The following is a 22850-nucleotide window of genomic DNA, read 5'->3' as shown; positions in this document are numbered from 1 at the left end:
TTCTGCCTGATGCTCAAAATTACTCCTCTCAGTTATGAATCCACCATGCTCTTCATCACGATTCATGAGTGCAAGCCATCTAAAATCAAATGGATCTTCAATTGTTTCAAGGTAATGGCAACCAATAATGAGAAATCTCCAAATCTTAGGTGCCATGTTGCTCACTCGAGCAAGAAAGTCACTAGATATGCTTTTAACATTCATTCTTTCCGCTTGGCTAAAGAATTCGGCACCAGACAATCAATTTATACTTCACAATTGTCCAGCAATGAGCACTTGGAGCATATATACTTCACAATTGTCGAGAGTTCTGAGACGGGCAACCCCAACGAGTTCCATACACAGTTTCTAGCAAGGGTTAATAAAGACTCCCCTGCTTGCTTCCAGAAATTTGCAGCAGACAATCAAAGAAGATTCCAAAGAAAACAAATGGTGAGTTGCACCTGCCAACAACAGAGTAAGCTGCACTGATCCTACTCATGTCAAAAGCTTTGAATTGAGATTCATCTGTTCTTGAATGTAGGGCTAAGTCGTCAGATGAACGTATTCTATATGCAGAAGTGAGTGTCGTATAAGCACTGAGAGCAATATGGTGAAAGGGATGAAACTTGACATTGAGATGTGATTTTCCATCCCCGTGTTCTAATTGCTCAATCTAAAGATCTAGGCTCAGCACACTCTCAAGCTTCATACAGAAGGACTCAAGATCACCAACTGATAGAAACCCGGTAACAGTTTCATCGACGTAATCAGAAAACTTTTTATTTGCTTCATCCCTATAAAGATCGAAATCAAAATGCAAGCTTGAAGAGAACAGATTGGAAGCCAATTCCTGCAAGTGCTGATGATTCTTTAAAATTATTGTTTATAGAATTCATGAGTTGAACAAATAATGATGCTACTAAAATTTCAAGAAAAAATAAAAGGAATGTAAACCCAAATTTAAAACACAGCTAAAATCGGTTCACAGTGCAAGAGGCAAGAGCATAAAGAAAAGGGAGATAAATGTCAAATAATCTTTTGCCACAAATATTAAATTTTTAATTAGAAGATCAAAACCATCAATCAATACTATTAAGGGACAGGTTAGTAGATATATCTTTCAGACAGATTCTAGCTAATGGGAGTATTAATCATCAAGTCCTATGAAGGGATGATTGTGTACATCTCCCTAACCAAAAATGTGAATCCAGCCCTAGTGTGTAGAAAGCTAAAGGGAGTATCAAGTCCATTAAGGGGAAATCATGTATGACAACTGAAAATATATTTGAGATTGCAACAAATAAGTTCTTGAATCTTGATCCATTGCAAGCCTCTGAGCTGAAATAAATGACATTGATGTGTTCAAGTAGAAAAGAGGGAGGAGGGGAAACACACACTGGTTAAATCAAGATAATTATGCAGTTTATCATTACCTCTAATGCATGATCAACATAAGAGGGAGACATGGTGCATCGCCTACAAGAACAAGTAAACTGATATTTAAACCATAAATCTGATTGCCTCATTGCCTCCAGAGAAGAAATGAAACAATAAAATCAAAACAAGAATACAGACCAACATATGGTATAATGATTTCTTTTCATCTTTTGCAATGAGATTATGATAATGTTTTTCTAGAACAGATATAAAACGTCTAATTCATCTTATTTTATGTAACAGGCATTATGTTTACCTTAATTCATTCACTCCATTAATTGCCTTCTTTGAACGACCTAAGATTTTAGAAGATATTTTCTTTGATATAATACGAAGTTCAAATTTTTTATGTGAAGCTCTCGGAAGGAATGGAGTTGTGCAAAATTTCCCAATAAACACAAAATGATAAATCCCATAGTTCGGAACCGAAGATTAAAGATAATGGTTTATAAATACTCAATAAATGAATACTCTATCCAAATCTACAACAAATTTTGATGAAGTGCACATCCAAGACAATCATAAATAGCCTTCAAATAATCATTTTGAAATTGCAATTGCTAAAGCTATGCATTCTTCCAACATGATAGTGACACAGTTCAATCAAATTACGAAATAGGTGTAGCCACATTGCAGACGTTCATTTTGTCAAAAATGAAGACTTGAGAATTAAATCAAAGTGTAGATTGCTACATTAAAAAATAAGTAAACACCCTCGGTTGAAGCAAATCAGTGTATGAAACACAAACTTCCTCCCCTTTCTTGATTCTCTTAATACTCCCCACTATTATTTTCGGACCATATTCGTATCCCTTGGTTCCTGCATCAAATCAAAAAACTACATCAATATATATATATATATACACACACATCAAAAAAAGGACCAACCTTTCATGTAATCAGAACAGATACAAACACAAGAGTCATCATCTGAAACGCTAGGAACAATCCGTAGCGAGGAGCTTGAGTCCTCCCCAAACGAGGTAGCATTGGGACGGGAAACAGAGAACCGAAAACATGAGTTAGGCGAACAGCTATGATTGATCCATGAAAAGTTAGGATCGTATACGGCGATTCCTAGACAACGGCCGGCCTCGTCCTGAACTTCCACGGCTTTGATAAGGACTAAGCTTAAGACGGCCTCTTCCAGTAAAACGCCGTCGCTTTGGTCTAGAACACTGTCTCCGTTTCGTAATTTCCAAGAGGTGGCGATAGCAATTGCTCCCTGGCAGATTTGGGTGGCGAACTCAGGAGATGAGGAAAGCAGATGGTAGTTAGTGAGGAGGCCGTTGTTGAAGCGGTGGAGGTGGGGCCAGAGGGAGGGGAGGGAAAGGAGTAGGCGGAGAGCGGTGCGGAGAGCGGATGAGAGGGGTGAGGAAGGAGGGAGGAGCGATTCTGCGGAGGAGGAAGGGATGGGGGAATGGGAGGAGGAGCAGGCGGCGGAGCAGTAAAGAGGGACGCGGGAGGGAAGAGAGGGGGGAGAAGCAAGAGGAACAATGGGAAGAGGAAAGAATCGTGAAGGGAAAGGAGAGGGGAAGGAGAGGTGGGGTTATGTCCTCCTATTTCTATTTCTCTGCTCTCATCTCCATCTCGATGTTTGTTTTCACACACCACATGGAAGTGGAAGTGTTATGCAAATCAAATGAAAATAAGAATGTTTATAAGACGATAGGAGAATTGATAGAATACAAGTGTAGATATTTCCAAAAATATCTCTCTTTTACACCCTTTTGCTTATTTATATCCATGATCATTTATGGAATTAACCAACTACAAAATGGTTTAATATAAAAAATAATATAAATTATATCATTTTTTTCATTTAGGTGCTTAAACCATTTTTTATCAATCCAGATGTCTAACATTACAAACGTTATCATTTTAAGTACCTCGACCGTAATGAACGTTAAAAGGTCCATTAAGTGATACGTGTCGCATTCAGATAAATTTAGAAATTTAATTTTTTAAAAAATAAAACTTAAAGATATTATTATATTAAAAAAACCCTAGTTTCTTTAAAATTACAAAAAGAAATTTAAATACCTAAAAATCTATAAAATCAACCCTAATCTAACCAACTCCTTTACAGATCACAACTGTCATCATTATTGCCGCACTCATTAACCGATCATAGCCTTTGTTGTCACCCTAAACCCCTTGAATATATAACTCTTAAATTTATAGCCCTAAAATGAATGGTTAGTAGAGATCTAGAGGGTGGGTTTCTCCTTAGATTTTGGATTTTATAGGGGAGGGAATGTGATTCTGTAGGGGATTTGAAACATTTTGAGTTTCATAGGGGGAAGGGTGATTTTTCCCCGGAGGTTTAAACATGGTTACAAGCTGGAAAGGAATCTGAAGATGTTCATTGAACTGCAAGGGTGGGAGGGGAGTTCCAACCGGACAAGGATATTGATTTTTTTTTCAAAATTACTTGGTTGGTGTTAACACACCTTTTCGTCCTACTAGGATTCAAACTCTTAAAAATATGATAGAATTTTAGGATTCAAACTCCTAAAAATAGGATAGAGTTCTATTATGATTCAAACTCCCAAAGATATGATCCACAAGCATTATAAATAGCCATTGTAACTCACTATTATAACACAAGAGATATACGAAATACCAAGCAAAAAATTACAAGCAACTCGTAGCCATTTTTCGAAGCATTTATATTTTGAAAGGTAAAGTTCATACTTTCGCATGTTATTTTTCCTTACCCTTGTTGTGTTTTGATTCGAAAGAAAACCGAGAGAAGTGTTTTTGGCCAATGAACGGGGGCGTTTTTGAGATCTATTTTGGTAGATCTAGCCCCCGAGGCTTGTGTTTTTTTGAAAAACTATTCGGATTTTTATAAACGGGTCGTGTGGATTCGTGTGTTTTGCCTCTACAGTGGGTTAATGCCCATTTCGGTCCCCCTGATTTTAAATACACGCAGATTCGTTTTTTTCAATTGGCTTTTAATTTCGACCCCTAATTCATTTTTTGTTTTAATTTAACCCTTATTATATATATATATTTAATTATATTTTATTATTTATTTAGTTATCTTTTTTTTCATTTTTGCGTTATATTATATTATTTTATATATATATATATATATATATATATATATATATATATATATATATATATATATATATTTATCTATTATTACTATTTATTTTTTTTATATTTTCCTAACGTTATATATATATTCTTACTTCATTTATTTTATTTCTATGATTACTTTTTATTTAATATTATATGTATATTTATTTTCATTTATTATTATTATTACTATTTAGTATTTATTATATTATACATACATACATATATATATATATATTATTTATTTATACTATTTATTTTCATTATATTTTTAGTTTCTTTGCTCTTATTATTTTTTCCTTTTTAAAAAAAACACTTTACCTTTTTTTATTCTTTTTGTATATATATTTTATCTTCATTTATTTTATTTTATTCAATTTCATTTTTTTTGTTTCATCCAATTATTTTATGTTTATTATTATTGGTTTCATTTATTTTCTTGGTTTACTCTTTAGTTTTGTTACTTTCTTTTATTATTATTATTTTCTTTTAACATCTTATTTTTTAAGGGTATTTCCGTAAACTCATTAAGGGTAAGTAATTCAGATCAAATTTTACATTTTAATTTAACTTGCAATTTTCTTAATCAAAGACAACTGGAAATTACGTAGTACCGAAAGGACGGTTCAAGGGTGCTAATCCTTCCTTGACCGTAACCGACTCCCGAACCCGACACATCTTTGGAAAGACGCAGATCAGGTAAGAAATAGGGTATCCGATCAACCCATTTGTTTTAAATAAATGATCGGTGGCGACTCCAATCCACATTTTTCAAGTCGAAGCCCAATTCCGGGGCCCAACCGAAAGACGGTTGCGACAGCTTGGCGACTCCGCTGGGGACAAGTAAGTGAGTCATGCCGAAATTAATTTCTGGTTGTCTTTTTTAGCGAAAATTACAAGTTTAAATTTTAATTTATTTATTCGATTCTAATTATTTATCTTTGATTATTTTTCAAATAAATAGTTGTACTGACGTTTTTAATGATTTCAGATTTTCAACTTTTTTTGTCTAAGGCTCTATACCCGAGCTTCGAACCCTATTTAAGTGGGGGTAAAAGCGACGCCTTCGTGTGAATTTATTCATCGTGCGGGCCTAGCAAGTAGCCTTCGGGATTCATATATCTTATGTCTTCATGTGAATTTATTCACCGTGCGGGCATAAGAGAATGTGTCCTCTAGAGTTTAACTTAGTCCACACAAGCCTGTGATGGGTTTAGGATTAAGGGTCTGGTAAGCCCAAGGGGGCACCGACAAGGAGAACTCGGGTACCATTTTTTAGAACCTAAACCGTGAGGCTATGGAGAATTAGAGCCCACCCCAAAACCTCATTCCAAACCCTAGGCTATTTGTTTTATGCTTTACTTTATGTTCAAAGCATGCGAACTAGACAAATATGCGGCTAGGATTGTGTGGAATTAGCATGCGGGATAGAGATCATGTCCGGGTAGGAATTAAAGCATGTGGGGTAGGATTTTTCATTTTATTATTTTGATTTACCTTACTAACTCTTTTCATTTCTTCTCTTTTATTTTATTTACATCATATGCATTATTTAAAAGAGGTGTTGATCCACCAAAAATGTGTTTATTAAACATGAATAATCTGCATTAATGGAAAAAAGGGTTGTAATACAAGAGATGAAAATACAGAGGACAGTCTATAGGGCGACTATATGTCACATTCAATCCAGAAGACGTGGTACCCGCAATCGAAGAATATATCACTTTGCTAATTGTAAAGGACTCCGAATGGACACTTTGCTAATTGTAAAGGACTCCGATGGACCAGAATTTACACCGAGCACACTAAAGTCAAATTTTTGAGAGGCAAAGGTTGTAGGGGCAAGACGAGGAAAAAGTACTGACCCAGAGATTCCTTTCAAAAAAGACGAGGAAAAAGTTACTGACCCAGAGATTCCTTTCAAAAACACGAGAACAAGATGAATTCCATAACAAGTCGATAAGCTTCGGATGAGGGCTTCAATGACACTTTCGTTAGAAACAAGCTCGAAAGAGAGTGAAAGTCGGAGATGCAGTCATTCGATACATTTTTTTGGGGCAACAGCTTGTCACTTGCACATTTTGGCCAAGGAGCCTGAACGGTTCGACAGGGTATTCAACCGATGACAGACGAAGGCAGAAGACTAGTCAACATGTCAAAAGCTGTCAGGATATTTTTGTCTCTTAAAAGATAAACACTTTTGTCCCCAATAGGATTATTCATAATAACAGACATGTTTTCGGATTAATGCCTCGAACACCTCATGCATTTTTTGCATTTTGCATCTACATTTCATTTTTAAGCATTTTCATAAACATAAATTTCTTCATGGAGGATTCGATGAAGTGGTTTTAACCACATGACACTACGTGGAAGCAAGATTTTAACAATTAAAAGAAAATTTGAAATCAATACAATATGAGCTTGATCAGCTGGTTGTATACTAAGCCTGCCAGGATGATCTAAGAAAAGAGTCCACATATCTTAAGGCTACGATGTTGAAGCTGTTTGTAGTTGCCACATAGGATGCTCCAAACATTCCTCTGAGAACTATAAGGCGCTGAGCGCAAGATCCAAAACCTGATGGATTCAGGGGCATAAACAGCCGAGGAAGGGGGCTAAAATGTAGTCTGCTAAACAAGAATGTAGTCTGCTAAATGTTTTGTCACCACAGAGAGTGTTAGGATGGACGATGACAGATCTGAAGGGAACAATTTACATGCACAAAATCCTATTGAAGAATGCCATGACAAATCCATAGAACCGTTAGCGAAGATTAAACCCAATGATGGAGCAAGTTGTGATGAAAGAAATCTTAAGTGGCACGCTGGTAATTTACCCTATCTCTGATAGTTCTTGGGTGTGTCTCGTTCAAGCGTGCCAAAGAAGGGAGCACGACCATGGTGACAAGTGAAGACAATGAATTGCTACCAACATGCACTGTCACCGGGTGGCGAATCTACAGGGGCTACCGCAAACTCAACAAGGCCACAAAGAAGGATCACTTCCCTTTGCCGTTCATCGATCAAATGTTAGATCGACTTGTTGGCAAGGCATATTACTGTTTTCTTGGAGATACTCGGGGTATATCAAATTGTAATTGCACCAGAGGACCAAGAGAAGACAACGTTCACATGTCCCTATGGCACTCTGTAATGCCCCAATAACTTTTCAGCGCTGCATGCAAGCCATATTTCTGACATGTTGAGGATTTTCTAGAAATTTTTATGGATGATTTCTCTGTTTCTGGAGATGACTTCAAAAATGTCTCGACAATCTGGCAAATATACTTAAGTGATGTGAGGAGGCTGATCTCGTGTTGAATTGGGAAAAGTGTTAACTTCATGGTGACCGAAGGCACTGTTCTAGGCCATAAAATTTATGCAAAGGGCATTGAAGTGGACAAAGCCAAGATCAAGGTAATCGAGAAGCTACCCCGCCAACTTCTATCAAGAGTATTAGGAGTTTCCTTGGACATGCTGGGTTTTATAGAAGATTCATCAAGGAATTCTCCATGATATCCATCATACTTCAACAAAATCAACCATTCGTGTTCGATCAAAATTGTCATGGCACATTCAATGAGTTGAAACAAAGACTTGTCTTTGTACCTATCTTGGTTCCCCAGACTGGACATCACCATTCGAATTAATGTATGATGCAAACGATTTTACCGTGGGAGCTGTGCTTGGGCAACATAAAGGTAAAATTTTCCATGTTATATTATGCTAGTCGTTCCTTGAATGAGGCACAATTGAACTATACTACCACTGAGAAGGAATTACTTGTCGTGGTATTTGCATTTGACAAGTTTAGACCATACTTGATAGGCACTAAAGTCATTATTCACACTGATCACTCAGCTATAAAATACATAGTGAACAAGAAAGATGCCAAGCCTAGACTCATTAGGTGGATATTACTACTGCATGAATTTGACTTAGAGGTAATCGATAGGAAAGGTATTGAGAATCAAGTTACATATAATTTATCTAGGTTAGAGAACATTTCATGCTATACATTTTGATATTAAAGAAGAATTCCCTGATGAGAAAATTTTTTATGCCACGGAAATCCCGTGGTACGCTGACCTTGTTAATTTTCTTGTTAGTGGTATTTTTCCTTATGAATTGAACAGCCAGGGTAAGAAGAAGTTTCAGCATAATGTCAAGTTTTTTTGGGGATGAGCCGTTCTTATTTAAACAATGCGACGATCAAATGATTCGCAATGTGTCCCTGAAGAGGAGCAACGAGACATTCTACACCATTGTCACACATCACCCTGTGGAGGGCATTTTGGAGGTGCGAGAACTGCTGCTAAGGTCCTCCAATCAAGTTTTTACTGGCCATCACTGTTTAAGGATGCTCACAAATTTTGTAAAGCATGTGATAGATGCCAGCACACTGGGAACATTTCCAGACGACATGAAATGCCATTGTAAAATATTTTGGAGATAGAGCTCTCTGACGTTTGGGAAATTGATTTCATGGGACCGTTCCCATATTCTTTTGGAGACTTATATATTTTGCTTGTTGTGGACTATATATCTAAGTGGGTTGAAGCGATTTCCACATCAAGGAATGACTCTAAAAACTTGTGCTCAAATTCCTTCACAAAAACATCTTTACTCGATTTGGAGCACCAATAGCCATCATTAGTGACGAGGGAACTTTTTGATAACAAGCTAATTGCCAAGGCATTAAAAAATATGGAGTGCGACATAAGATTCCATGGTATACCACCCACAACCAAAGGGCAAGCTGAAGTCCAATCAGAAATCAAGCAAATCTTAGAGAAGGTGGTGAACCCTAGAAGGAATGACTGGTCCCCGAAAACTAGACGAAGCACTCTGGGCTTATCGGATGACATCAAAACACCTCTGGAATGTCACCTTTCAAGATGGTATATGGGAAAGCCTGTCACTTACCTGTGGAGTTAAAACATAAGGCATACTGGTCGATCAAGAAGATGAACTTCGACGCACAATTAGCTGGGGAGCAAAGGTTACTTGATCTGAATGAAATAAAAGAGTTTCGAGAACAAGCATATGAAATGCCAAGCTTTACAAAGGAAAAACAAAGAAGTGGCATGATCGAATGCTTTTGCCACGGTATTTCATGTTGAACAGCAAGTGCTCTTATTTAACTCGAGGCTTAAGCTCTTTCCTGGGAAACTGAAATCACGATGGTCGGTACCATTTAAAGTACACCATGTTTACCCTCATGGCGTTGTGGATATAAATGATGGGTCCATTTTTAAAGTCAATGGCCAACGTCTGAAGGCTTATCAAGGAGTCCCACCCATGCGTGACAAATTAACACTCCTCTTGCACGATGTCAAACTAGCCAAACATCTTGAAGACGCTGTTACATTTTAGATTACTCATGTGCATAAATAATACTTTACTTTGCTATCGTTTTATTATATCTTCTTTTAAGTGAATATTTTATTTTCTTTTCAAGGTTAGGTCCAAACAGCCGGCACGTGATGATTGTACGGTGGAAGCAAAAAGGATTTGGGTGGTAACAAGACAAAAAGAGGAGGGAAAACTTTTTCACTTTTCACGTTTTTAACTTTTGCTTTAGGATTTATTTTTTTACTTTTACTCTTGTCATTTTCCCTCCCATACCCCATCCACTCATTAAATACCCCCTATTTTTTTACTTTGTTCTTATCTTCTTCACTTTTTCACTTTATTTTTATTTCTTCTTCTTCCCTCCTTAGCGCCGAAACTCCATAGCCAAAAAGCTTCAAGCTTTTTCAATTTTTCTTTGTCTTGTTCACTAACCATGGTGAGATCTCGTCCCTCTAGTTCGGCTGCAACATTTCCATCCCGTTTCGTGGATGAAGCCGTGTAAGAAAGGTTTCAAAACCTTAAAAATCATTGGGTTTTCTTCGAGTTGGGCTTTGTCTTCTCATATGAGGAAGATGACAACCTTGGCAGTGATATACTTGGCATTGTACACTACCACAAGTGGAAAAAATTTGCCAAGCTTCCGGAGAATGTGAATGCGTCGCTGGTGAATGAATTTTACGCTAACATCACTGAGCCAAATCAACATGCCATGATGGTTCATGGTATTTCCATTCGCTTTATTTCATGCTATTAATCTCTATTTAATTTGTATGATGTTGTCGACAACCACACCACTTTCACGAAAGAGGCATACAATGAAACTTACTATGGTATTTTGGAAGAACTTTATCTTTCTGAAGAACGGTGGACCGAGAAAGGCTTTAACCGAGGGCCAAATTGTGGAATCACTTCATAAAGCACAAGCTTCTCCCGACTTCCCACAACACCACCGTTTCATTACAAATGATGCTTATGTTGTATTCTATTTTAGTAGGGCGTTCCATTAACATAGGCAAAATCATTGTGGACCAAGTTCATACTTGTCTGATTCGACCGACCAGTTCCTTGGTATTTCCAAATCTCATTACGACTCTCTACCGTAAGAAGAAGGTACCCGAGGAGTAGTTTGACAAGATATTCCTGGCATGACTGGTCTTACAAAGGGCAAGATTCCTATGTTGCTTAGATTGAATGAAGCCAAGGGAAAGGATAAAGAGGATAACACTTTTCATGCTGCTGCAACTCTAAATGCTAGGGCAAAACCAGATACCCTAGAAGATGTAACTAAGCACACTCAAGCACAAGTCGAACAGCTGATCGATAAGATGATGACATACTTTGTATATGCAAAGCGCCGAGATGAGTTTCTTACCAACACTTTCATGGAGATTCCGCACACAAATTGCAACCATAAAAATACCGAAGCATTTGAAGATGCTCACCAGCCCACCAATGAAGAGGTTCACCAGCCAGCCGATGAGGAAGAACCAATTGATCCTGATCCATTCCCACTGTGTCGCCAACTGAACATCGAGAAGAAGAGAGCCAGCTTGCAACTGTACCAGAACCCCCACAGCTTGTTGAGCCACTAGAAGGAACATCCCGAAATAACGCACCTGCAGAGCCAATGGAGGAACAACCTGAAATACTACAGTAAATTCATTTTGAAGGAGTAGACACCGACTGAAGAAGGTGCTAGACTAAGGAGCCCCAGCTTTCCACAGTTCAGAAGGCCCAATACTCCCCCTGCCACGCCACCATCATACTCTGAACACTCCATCCCACACAACTGATAAAGCGTACCCGTCGCACGACCACTGCACCACCACAAGCATGACGTTGAGGTACCTTGCATGTAGTTTTAGATTTTACTTTAGTTTTTTTTAGTATTGAGGACAATGCTTCTCTTAAGTTTGGGGGAGGTAGGGTTCCCAAATCATTGCATGATAGTATTAGTATAATGAATTTGCCATAACATTAGTAAGTGTTAGAATTAGTTTAATGGAATAAACTAGGGATGCCCGATGATGATGAATTCTTGATGGCTAGGATTGAATGTACATGACTATTGAGGATGATAGAACCAACTCTAAGACTTGCTTCTTTGAAACCTTTGAATACACGATTGTATGTTTTCCATGCCTAAGGAACTTATAAATTTTTTATAAGAGAATTCTTGGATGTCATGGAATAAAACTTTGAATGATGAAAACCCCACATAAAAAGAATAAAGTTATTAATAAATGCTTCAGCATATATGTAGAGGGACACACCGCTATGTCATGATATTGCCTGAAAACTACATATAAATAAATGGCAGCTATGACATATGAGTGAATGAAAGTAGTCACAGGATGACTCTACCTGACTAGCTCGGTGGTGGAAGGTATACTCCCTTTCACCTAGAGTGTAGGATAGTAGGTGTGATAAGTTGACTCCCCTCATAGCAGAGTTAATGAATGAAAAGAAAACAATGTGGGAGTAAAATTTTTAAATGTCATGGCAAAACAAGAAAGCTTGCTTAGAAAATTTTTAGGTTTGTTAAGCATGGACTGGACACAAACACGCACACACCCACATAAAGAATCTTGCCCTAGGGGACATTACTTGATTTCTCAAACTAGTCTAGCATGTTGAAGCCAAATGTTGAGGGCTAAAAGTTTATCCCATATAACTATTCTGCTTCTGAACTTGCCATGGTATTTTATTTTTCTTAATATTATCCATTGCTTGAGGACAAGCAATATCTTAAGTTTGGGAGTGTGATAACTACGTAAAACGGGTCATATTTGGGACCTTTTTACTTAAGTTATTGATTACCTAAGGGTACATTTAGGATTACATAGATGCATTTAGGAGCATATAGTTGCATGTGGTATAATTCTGTTTGCCGCAACATTCTATTTTGTAATCAGTGTTGCTTTATGGGAAAGGTGTTTGTTTGGTGATTTGCAGGATTTGGGAGCAAGGAAAAGAAAAAAGGAAATGCCATGACATAAGGAGACTATTGAGCATAATGTAAATGCCAAACCATTTGGCATTTCAAGAGTGAACAAAATGAAAGAATATATTTTTATAAACAACTGTTCCTATCTTCACGTGATCTCTATGCGTGAGGAGACACCGGCCTGGAGGGGACTACGCCACCTGTTGCTGATCCTGTTGGACACGCCCTACTGCTGATCCTGTCGGGCCTATACCTGCTGCAGCATGATCCTATCAAGTACTCAGCCAGCCACCCAGGCTGGACCATTTCCAGCTGCTCAGGGGTACCATTGCAAGCTCTGCCCAACCCTCACATAAATGAAGCATGATTGGGGTATCATAGGAATTTTAACATAAATTCCAAGGTTAATTTTCCCCTATAAATAGAGGATGAAGCCACAGAGGAAAAACGACTTTACACACACCGCCTAAGAAAATATTTTGAGGAAAAGGTCTCTCCTTTCTTTACCAATTCTATTTACTGTGGCATTCGTCCATTGACAATCTAGAGGGAGTGGCTTTCTAGGCGTCCGAGAGGACTACTTCGCTGGGACAATCTGTGGTTGCCGAGGGAAGCTCCGACAGTTCACGTCAAAGGCTTTTCCTCATTTCCTTTGCTCTTTGCTTTCATTTTTTATCATTTGGGTTGTAAGGAACATATTAACTTTCTTTGTGCTTGATAAATTCGAACCCCACCATGAACTAATCCTATTTGGTGGGAGTTCATTTTGGATATTTAAGATTTTCTTTAATGAATGGTTGTTTTTGTATGTTATTATATGTTTTGTTAATGAAGCTTAGTACCTTAAGGTTGTAGGAGCTATGAGAGTAGCCATTCCTTAGGAGATTACTTAGTGTTCAAGAGAATGTCTAGGTAGCACATCCTTAATGTTCGAGAGAAACTAGGGAGAAACCACATAAGCAATAGGATCTAGATAGTAACTAGGCCTAATCCACCTTAGAGATAAGGTTAAGATTTCATTCGACTAAAAGAAGTTATGCATGAGAGATAGGTTAGATGTTAATGCTACCGCAAAAAGGCATTACTGAGACATATCCTATTATCTGGACCAATAGGATCACTGCAGGGGCTAACGCCAACCGGTTTTGCCAAGGAATCTTCAATCTATTGAGTCCCTTAACTAGAGATAGCATAGGGTACCCTTAGTAGACTCTATCGGGAAGATAAAACATAGAAGTAATATCATTCTAAGAAGTAGACTTAAATTTTCCTAAGTGACTCCTATCACTCATACCCATAGTAACTTGTCGTGTGAGGAAGTTAAAGTCCTAGTAATCAAATCCTATATTTACATTTTATTTTGCCTTTACATTTCCATTTGTTTGCAATCAATACAATATAATTTACCATGACATTTTCATTCACTTTGCCACGACATCTCCATTTGCTACCATACCACCATCATTCCATTTCCACAACATCCATTTCATCTTGCCACAACATTATCATTTGTACATACCATCACTAACTTTACTTAGGTGACATAGTAAAGCGCTTTGATTAAACTTATCAATTTCCTCCAATCCCTATGGAGACAATACTCACTTATCACTGTATTACTTGTTCGATTGTGTAATCTTACACATATTTCCATACCCATATATAGTACTCACAACAAGCGGGCAGTTAATCACCTGAATTGAACGAAAAAAGTTTAGACACCTAAATAAGAAATTGAGTATAGTTTAGGCACTTTTTATATTAAGCCTTACAAATTATCTGGACCTTTCTGCATTCTTCTCTCTCTTGTGCTCCTTATGATTCCTTGAATTTTCATCGTTTTCCCTCCATATCATTACCCCTTTCCTCCACAGCAACCTTGTCCTCAAGGTTGTAGTGATTTATGCACTACTCCAATAGTGACAAGGGAGTGATTTGTTGCTAGGTTGTCCTATACAAGGTTTAAGTTAAGAAACATGAAACATTGGAATCTAAGTAGTAACAGTTCCAAATGGTATGAAATAGCTCTAATGCATTCTAAGATGTGATGAAGTCCAAAAGGATAATAGATAGAAGAAATTGTTAAAATGTGTAAAGTTTCTAAATATATTTGGACAAATTTGAACTACTTAGAACATGTTAGAACACATATGTAGCATGCTTCATAACATCATTTAATACGTTATAAAAAAATCAAGCATCTAAAATTAAGCATTGCACAGAAAGTCAACTTACACATAAGCCACCTAGTCATATGGTAGTTTTTTTTAAAGGAGTCGCATGGTAGTTTATGCCATCTATTTCTATCTTCCTTTGCTTTTATTTCTATCTCTTTCTCCAACCGAACTTAAACCTACATCTCGCTAGATGTTTGTTTTCACACACCCATAGAAGTGATAGTGTTATGTAAATCAAATGAAAATAAAAAGGTTTCTCAATAGATAAAAGAAATGTGCAAGATATTGCCAAAAACATACCTCTCTTTTACACCCTTTTGCTTATTTATATCCATGGTGACCTATAGAAGGGTAAACTAAACGTATAGTATCTAAACTATTTTTTATTCCATTTTGGTACCTAAAGTTTATTTTTTTTCAAAACTATATCTAATGTTTACTTTAGGCTACAATTTGGTATCCATTGTTAACAAATTAATAGAATTGTTGATGTAATATTTTTTAATTTTTTCAATGATGTTGTAGCATTACCTTATGGTAACACGTTAACATCACTATTTTTATTGAATTTATTATTCATTTAGAATTGAGATTGCCTCAAATTATATTTCAATTCCCTTAAAATTACATCTCTATCTCAAAGATATTGGTCAACCTGTGTGTTATTAGTTCCCTTCTCCATATAACAAATTATCATGGGTAGGCTACATCCATAGAATGCTTTAAAATATATCATCCCTGACGACACCTGATAAGATGTATTATACAAATACTCGACCTAGGGAAGCCAATTCCCATAGGTTCAACCCTTAATCATGCATCACAAATACATCTAAACATAACTATGAGAGCTTTCGTATTCCCATAAGATTGCAAGTGATATATTATGCTCGTGTAAAATTAAGTTCCCTGTAGGTGAGCCATTTCAGTCCAAATCTCATTAATAAAATTTTTATCTCTATCGCTTGCCACAGTTTAAGGTATACCATGAAGTTTGATCATTCCCTATGGCAACACCCTAGCAATTGATTTACTATCATAATGACTTTGAAGGGAGAATAAGTGACCATTATCAACATCTCTTATTTCTCATTTAATTTTAGCGGTCCAATAATGAAGTAAAAAGAAATGTCCTCAAATATTTTCTATGGGATTAGCAAGGTTTAGAGTACAAAGAAAAGTAGTGGAATATCACTCATCATACATCAATGATACAAATAATCATGCCTGGCGAGATAAGTATAATTAACACTATAGGGGTAAATTAGTCATTTCACATGTCATTAGAAAAGTCATGAAAAACATAATTTAAACCTACTATTATTCATTATTTACATTAATTAGTCTTTTGCAAAATTTTAGCTTAAATAGACATCATTGAGGGACCTAATTGAACATGCTCAACTAAAGACTAAATGTAAAAATTCAAAATATGCATATCATAGAAAACACTCAATTGACACTTCCATTATGTAATTAGACATATTAAAGGTGACGAAACAAATCTCAGTCAAATCCGATTTAAAAACAAGTATAATAGAGAAACATATTTGGACCATTTTAAACTCATACAACTATGATTTATGGTACACTTAAAACCTTTAATGAATAAAATTTTACCATTTTTCAATGAGACAAACATGAAGGGATTGATCTCTTTTCACGGGTTATCCATCCTTTGCAAAAAAGAAGTAACGGATCGATCCTTTTAGGAAGGGGTCGATTCTTTTTCTAGAAAATTGCATACATTTATATGAACATGCAAAAACAAGCCACCAAACTTTCATGCAATCGATCATAGGATCTATAAACATGCTTGAACATACCTGAAACACTTAGAACATGTAAGAACACATATATGGCATGCTTCATAACATAATTGAATACATCATACAAGAATCAAGCATCCAAAGTCAAATATTGCATAAAATGTAAACTTACACATAAGCAACCTAATATTTTGTGAATTATTTTTAATACCCCAAATTTTGGTTAGTGACTAAAATGTAAGTTTTGAAAGTTTAATAGCCAAAGTATAAAATTAGAAAAACTTTAGGGACCTTAGTGGTAATTTTCCAAAAAATAATTTTATTCTATAAATAGATAGTTTACTCTTGAGAGTGGGATTTTATTGAAATCGGATTCTTGATCCATAATTTATGTTGAAAACTAGAAATGTTTAAAGTCCGATAAGAAATCGGTAAATTGGATCGAATAGAAATTTCGGGAAAAATTGAAGGATGATAGATTAGGCTTAAAAATATTATTTACATATGCTAAAATTATGTAAATAATATGGATCATTGGATTTGAAGGTTTATTTCCATGTTTAATTTGGACAGTTGGATTAAGTGGCAAGATTGCAATTTTGGAAAGTTGATTGGTAAAATTAGAAAAGGGTGAAATAATTTGTTCATCTTTGACTTTTGAAAGATGATAAGGTTGATGTAGCTTTTGTGGATGGAATTATCAAGTTTCATTAATGGCAAAATAGACATTTCTATTAAATGAATCTTTTATTCATTTATGCTTAAATAAAGGTTAAAATAACCTGAAATACATGACAATTTCATGAAACTTAGGTCATTTCTTAGCTCCATTTCGTGCTTCCCATGACCAAGGTAAGAGAAATTTTATTTTTCATTTTTGAGTAATTTCCTTTGGATTTTGGATTATGTCGTGAATAGAAAATTGGTCTATTTGAAAAATGCTATCATTTGGTACCATATTGCTTGCTAATTGGTTTTTGTTGAAAGATCTCAAATTCTAGGGTTTGTGTTCATATTAGGGTTTATGAAATTGATGAAGGATTTTGATGTTTTTGAGGTTTTAGAATCATATACAAGCATGATTGATTAAAATCACTTGTACATGGCTATATAATACGACCAAACCCTAGCTTTATGGGAATGATTTATTTTGATGAAATTAAATTAGGGGTTTGATTCTAGAGATCTTGAAATATTGTATAGAGGTTGGTTTCATACTTGAAATGTTGAATACCCTAAAGCATTCGACCATGAGGAAATAAGTTGGAAAAATTGTGAAACAATTCCCACATATTAGAAATGATATTTGGAAGTTCTAAAAGCATTAGAAAAGTTTTGAGTCATTTTGTAATTTTCAAAAGTTAAGGGACCTATTCGTTAATTTTGAAAACTTATGGTCTAATTGTGTAATTACTCAATAATGGTTGTAATATGCTGGAAATTACTGTTTTAGGGCTGAAATTTAATTTAGAATGTGAACTTAAGCCATTTTGGAAAGTTGGAAAAGTTTTAGTACAAAATGGTGAATATTGAGAATGTTAGTGTCTTAAGTGGCAATTATGGTATTGTTGAGGTATTGAGCTGGAAAATAAATGCTGGAATTTTATTAGGATTAATTGGGCTTGAATTTGGAGAAATTATAACAAGGGCCCATTATGAATAAAAATGAAAAAAATAAGATGAATTTTAAAATAATTAAAAAATAATAGTACTTTTGAGTATTATTATTTTGTAAAAATGTTAGTAAGGATACTAAAATTGTATTTTATAATTGTATATGCTTTATATTGATGCTTGTGTAGATCGTGATCGAATTCGTGATACAAGCAAATCGAAATGCGAGAAAAAAGTTCAAGAATAATTGGATTTCGATAGTATGGCATAATAGTAAGGCATACCAGGTGAGTGTATTTATTATGTACTTATATGATATTAGGACGACTTGCAATGAGTCGACCTCAAATGTTTTTATAAAAGCATCCATGCGTAAATAAGACGTATCAGGACATAAAGAGTCGATATAGGTGGCCTGGTATGAACAGAGCTATCACAAAAATTGTGGCATAGTACATGATATGCCAATAGGTGAAAACTAAACATCAAGTGCCTTCTGGATTGCTACAACCGATATTCATTCCTGAAAGGAAATGGGAACGAGTCACTATGGACTTTGTTACAGGGCTACCTTTGACACCCAAAAAATTGACTCAAAATGGGTGATTGTTGACATATTGACCAATACAACTCATTTTATTCCAGTACAGACAGATTAATCGATGGATAAATATGTTGATTTATACATAAAATAGATAGTTAGGCTGCATGGAGTGCATGTATCGATAGTATATGACAGAGATCTAAGGTTTACATTAGGATTATTTCATTACGGCTTATCACTCACAGACGAATGGTTAGTCAAAGTGGACCATTCAGATATTGAAGGATATGCTAAGGGCATGTGTGATCGAATTTAAGGCATCATCAAAAAAGTATTTACCTTTAGAACAATCTTCTTATAACAACAACTAACAATTGAGTATCAAGATTGCTCCGTATGAAGCCTTATATTGGAGGAAGTGTAGAGTACCATTAAATTGGTTCGAACTAAAGATCGAGATCTATTTGGCCTTGACTTGATGAAAAAATGGAAGATAAAGTGGGGTTTATTCAAGATAATCTCAGATAGCTTTTGATCGATAAAAATCTTATACAGACCTAAAGAGAAAAGAGATTGAATATCAAGTAGGTGATAAGGTATTTCTCAGGGTAGCACTTTGGAAGAAAGTATTGTGGTTTGGGCGCAAAGGAAAGATGAGTCCAAGATTTATTAGAACTTATGAGATTTTTAAAAGAGTCAGACCAGTGGCTTATTAGTTAGTATTGCCTCCCGAAATGGACGAATCCATAATGTTTTCATGTGTCGATGCTCAGGAAGTATCGATCAAATCTTTTGCATATTATCACCTCGGAGAAAATAGAGATTCGATCAAATTTGAACTATGAAGAGGAATCGATTGAGATTTTGCTTGATAAGTCAAAGAACTATATAACAAGATGATTCCTTTGGTAAAAGTTCTTTGGCGGAATCACAAAGTCGAGTAAGTGACCGGGGAAAGAGAAGAGGTCATGAAAAGACAATATCCATACCTCTTTACATTAGATACGTACTAAAATTCGAGGACAAATTTTTCTTAAGGGGGAGAGTTGTAATACCCAAAATTTTTGTTAGTGATCAAAATGTAAGTTTTGAAAGTTTAATGGCCAAAGTATAAAATTAGATAAACTTCAATTACTAAAGTAGAAATTTTCCCAAAAATAATTCCATAAATATATATTTTACTCATTAGAGTGGGGTTTTATTGAAATCAAATTCATGATACGAAATTTATGTTGAAAACTAGAACCGGTTAAAGTCCGGTAAGAAATCGGTAAATTGGATCGAATAGAAATTTCAGGAAAAATTTGAAGGATGATAAATTAGGCTTAAAAAATATTATTTACACATGTTAAAATGACAGAAAATAATGTGTATCATTGGATTTGAAGGTTTATTTCTATGTTTAATTTGGACTGTTGGATTAAAGTGGCAAGGTTGTAATTTTTGGAAAGTTTCTTGGTAAAATTGGAAAATAGTAAAATAATTTATTCATATTTGACTTTTGAAAGATGATAAGGTTAATGTGGATTGGTTGGATGGTAATTATCAAGTTTCATTAAAGGCAAAATAGACATTTTATATTAAATGAATATTTTATTCATTTATGCTTAAATAAAGGTTAAATTAACATGAAATTACATGAACATTTCGTGAAACTTAGGCCATTTTTCAGATCCATTTCGTTCTCCCCATGACTAAGGTAAGAGAAAATTTATTTTTCATTTTTGAGCAATTTCCTTTGGATTTTGGATTATGACATGAAATAGAAAACTATTCTATTCGAAAAATACTATCATTTGGTATCATTATTGCTTGCTAATTTGGTTTTTGTTGAAGATCCCAAATTCTAAGGTTTGTGTTCACATTAGGGTTTATGAAATTGATGAAAGATTTTGATGTTTTTGAGGATGTAGAATCATAAACAATCATGATTGTTGATTAAAATCAATTGTACATGGCTATATATATGCCTATGTTGAACTTGGCCAAACCCTACATTTAGGGGAAAGATGTATTTTTGGTGAAATTAAGTTAGGGGTTTAATTCTAGAGATCTTGAAATGTTGTATAGAGGTTGGTTTCATATTTGAATCAAGTGAAAATCATGAGAAATATACCCCTAAAGCATTCGACCATGAATAAATAAGTTGGGAAATTGTGGAAAAATTAACATGGATTAAAAATGATATTTGGAAGTTCTAAAATCCTTAGAAAAATTTTAGGGTAATTTTGTACTTTTTCAAAAGTTGAAAGACATATTTAGCATTTTTGATAAATTATGGGCTAATTGTATAATTACTTAATAATGGGTGTAATATACTGGAAACAACTTTTTGAGGGATGAAATTGAAGTTAGAATGTGAAATTAAGTTATTTTAGAAAGTTGGCAAAGTTTAAGTACAAAATGGTGAATATTGAGAAAGTTAATGGTTTATGTGGTAATTATGGCATTGTTGAGGTAATGAGCTGGGAACTTAAATGCTTGAATTTTATTGGGATTAATTGGTCTTGAATTTGGAGAATTTAGGACAATGGCCCATTTTGAATAAAAAGGAAAAAAATAAGATGAATTTTAAAAGAATTCGAAAATAATAGTACTTTTGAGTATTATTATTTTTGTAAAAATGTTAGTAAGGAAACTTTGTATTTTATAATTGTATATGCTTTGTATGGATGCTTGTGTAGATCATGATCAAATTCGTGATACAAGCAAATCGAAATGCGAGAAAAAATTTCAAGAATAATTGGATTTCGATAGTAACGCATAATAGTGAGGCATACCAGATGAATGCATTTATTATGTACTTATATGATATGAGGACGACTTGCGATGAATTAACCTCAAATGTTTTTATAAAAGCATGTTTTACCATATTTTGAATCATTTTCATAAAGTTTATGAAAATGATTTTATGAATAATTTTAGGGTATAAACTCCCCTAAAATAGATGGATAGACATTTATATTATTTTAACAGCTATTGATATTTCATAATAAATGTTTAATCTGTGAATTTGATTTAAAGGCATATTGTATGTGCATTGAGAGTTGTAGGTGCGTTTCAATATACTTTGTGTATGATGTTTATCGATCGATTTTGTTTAATGCATATGTTGCATTTTCGTTTTCAGTATTTTGTGTACTTTTGACATATGTGCGCATCCATGGTATTTATAATGAGTTGTGAATTACCATTTCGTATCAATACTTTGTGTACTTTCTGCACTATGTGCACATCCATGGTATTCATAATAAGTTTGTGAATTACCATTTCATTATATTAGTATAGTGTTGATGTTACTACAAAACCTATGCTTTCGTTTAGCACTTATGTGCAACTCATGTACCTTGCATTCTCATTTGACATACATTGGGAAATAAAATGGATATTTTGGAAAATACTGATTGATGGGTATGTTGTTGGGCATACTAAATATTATTTCGCAAGTTATGTGAAAGAAACTTGGTTTACCAAGTCAGTTTTATGTATTATTATGATTTATACGATTAAATTCGTATTTTGATATTTTATGATATACTTATGTTTTGGTTACACCTCATTTATATTATTATGTCTCACTAAGTGAATACTATTTGTCATGTACTTAGATATGTTATGATGCTCTGATAAGATACTTGGTATTTAGTTGTAGTATTATATTACGTTTGACTTAAAACATTGTTTGATGAATTTTTAAATGTTATTTTATATATTAGTAGTTGAAGAACATTTTATAAACTATATTATTAAATTATTTATTTAAAGAAACAAAGTTTTACGGGTTTTTAAGTATGAAAATGTTTTAAAAGTCATGTGACATATGTGACTCGTGTACGGGGACGTATACAGAAATGGGTGTTACATTATTTTTCATTTCATGCATACTAAAGACCTAACATTTTATGTCCATTTATTTCCATTTGTCTAAACACT

The 22850-nt window shown here is 34.7% G+C and overlaps 1 protein-coding gene across 1 annotated transcript; it reads right to left on the bottom strand.

Annotated features, from left to right (window-relative positions):
* Positions 1–266: 266 nt before the first annotated feature.
* On the bottom strand, positions 267–2956 carry LOC120212239 (protein SET DOMAIN GROUP 41-like; the record flags this gene model as incomplete). The annotated part of the gene is made up of 4 exons (XM_039210623.1): positions 267–832; positions 1416–1511; positions 2133–2239; positions 2308–2956. Coding segments are annotated over 4 exons (1029 nt in total), but the record flags the coding sequence as incomplete, so codon positions are not given.
* Between the last annotated feature and the right edge of the window lie 19894 nt (positions 2957–22850).

The sequence above is a fragment of the Hibiscus syriacus genome, unplaced genomic scaffold, assembly GCF_006381635.1.
Source record: "Hibiscus syriacus cultivar Baekdansim isolate YM2019G1 unplaced genomic scaffold, ASM638163v2 tig00110007_pilon, whole genome shotgun sequence".
Classification (NCBI taxonomy): domain Eukaryota; kingdom Viridiplantae; phylum Streptophyta; class Magnoliopsida; order Malvales; family Malvaceae; genus Hibiscus; species Hibiscus syriacus.
Note: the sequence above shows the minus strand (reverse complement) of the source record. Positions and strands in the feature narration are given on the sequence as shown.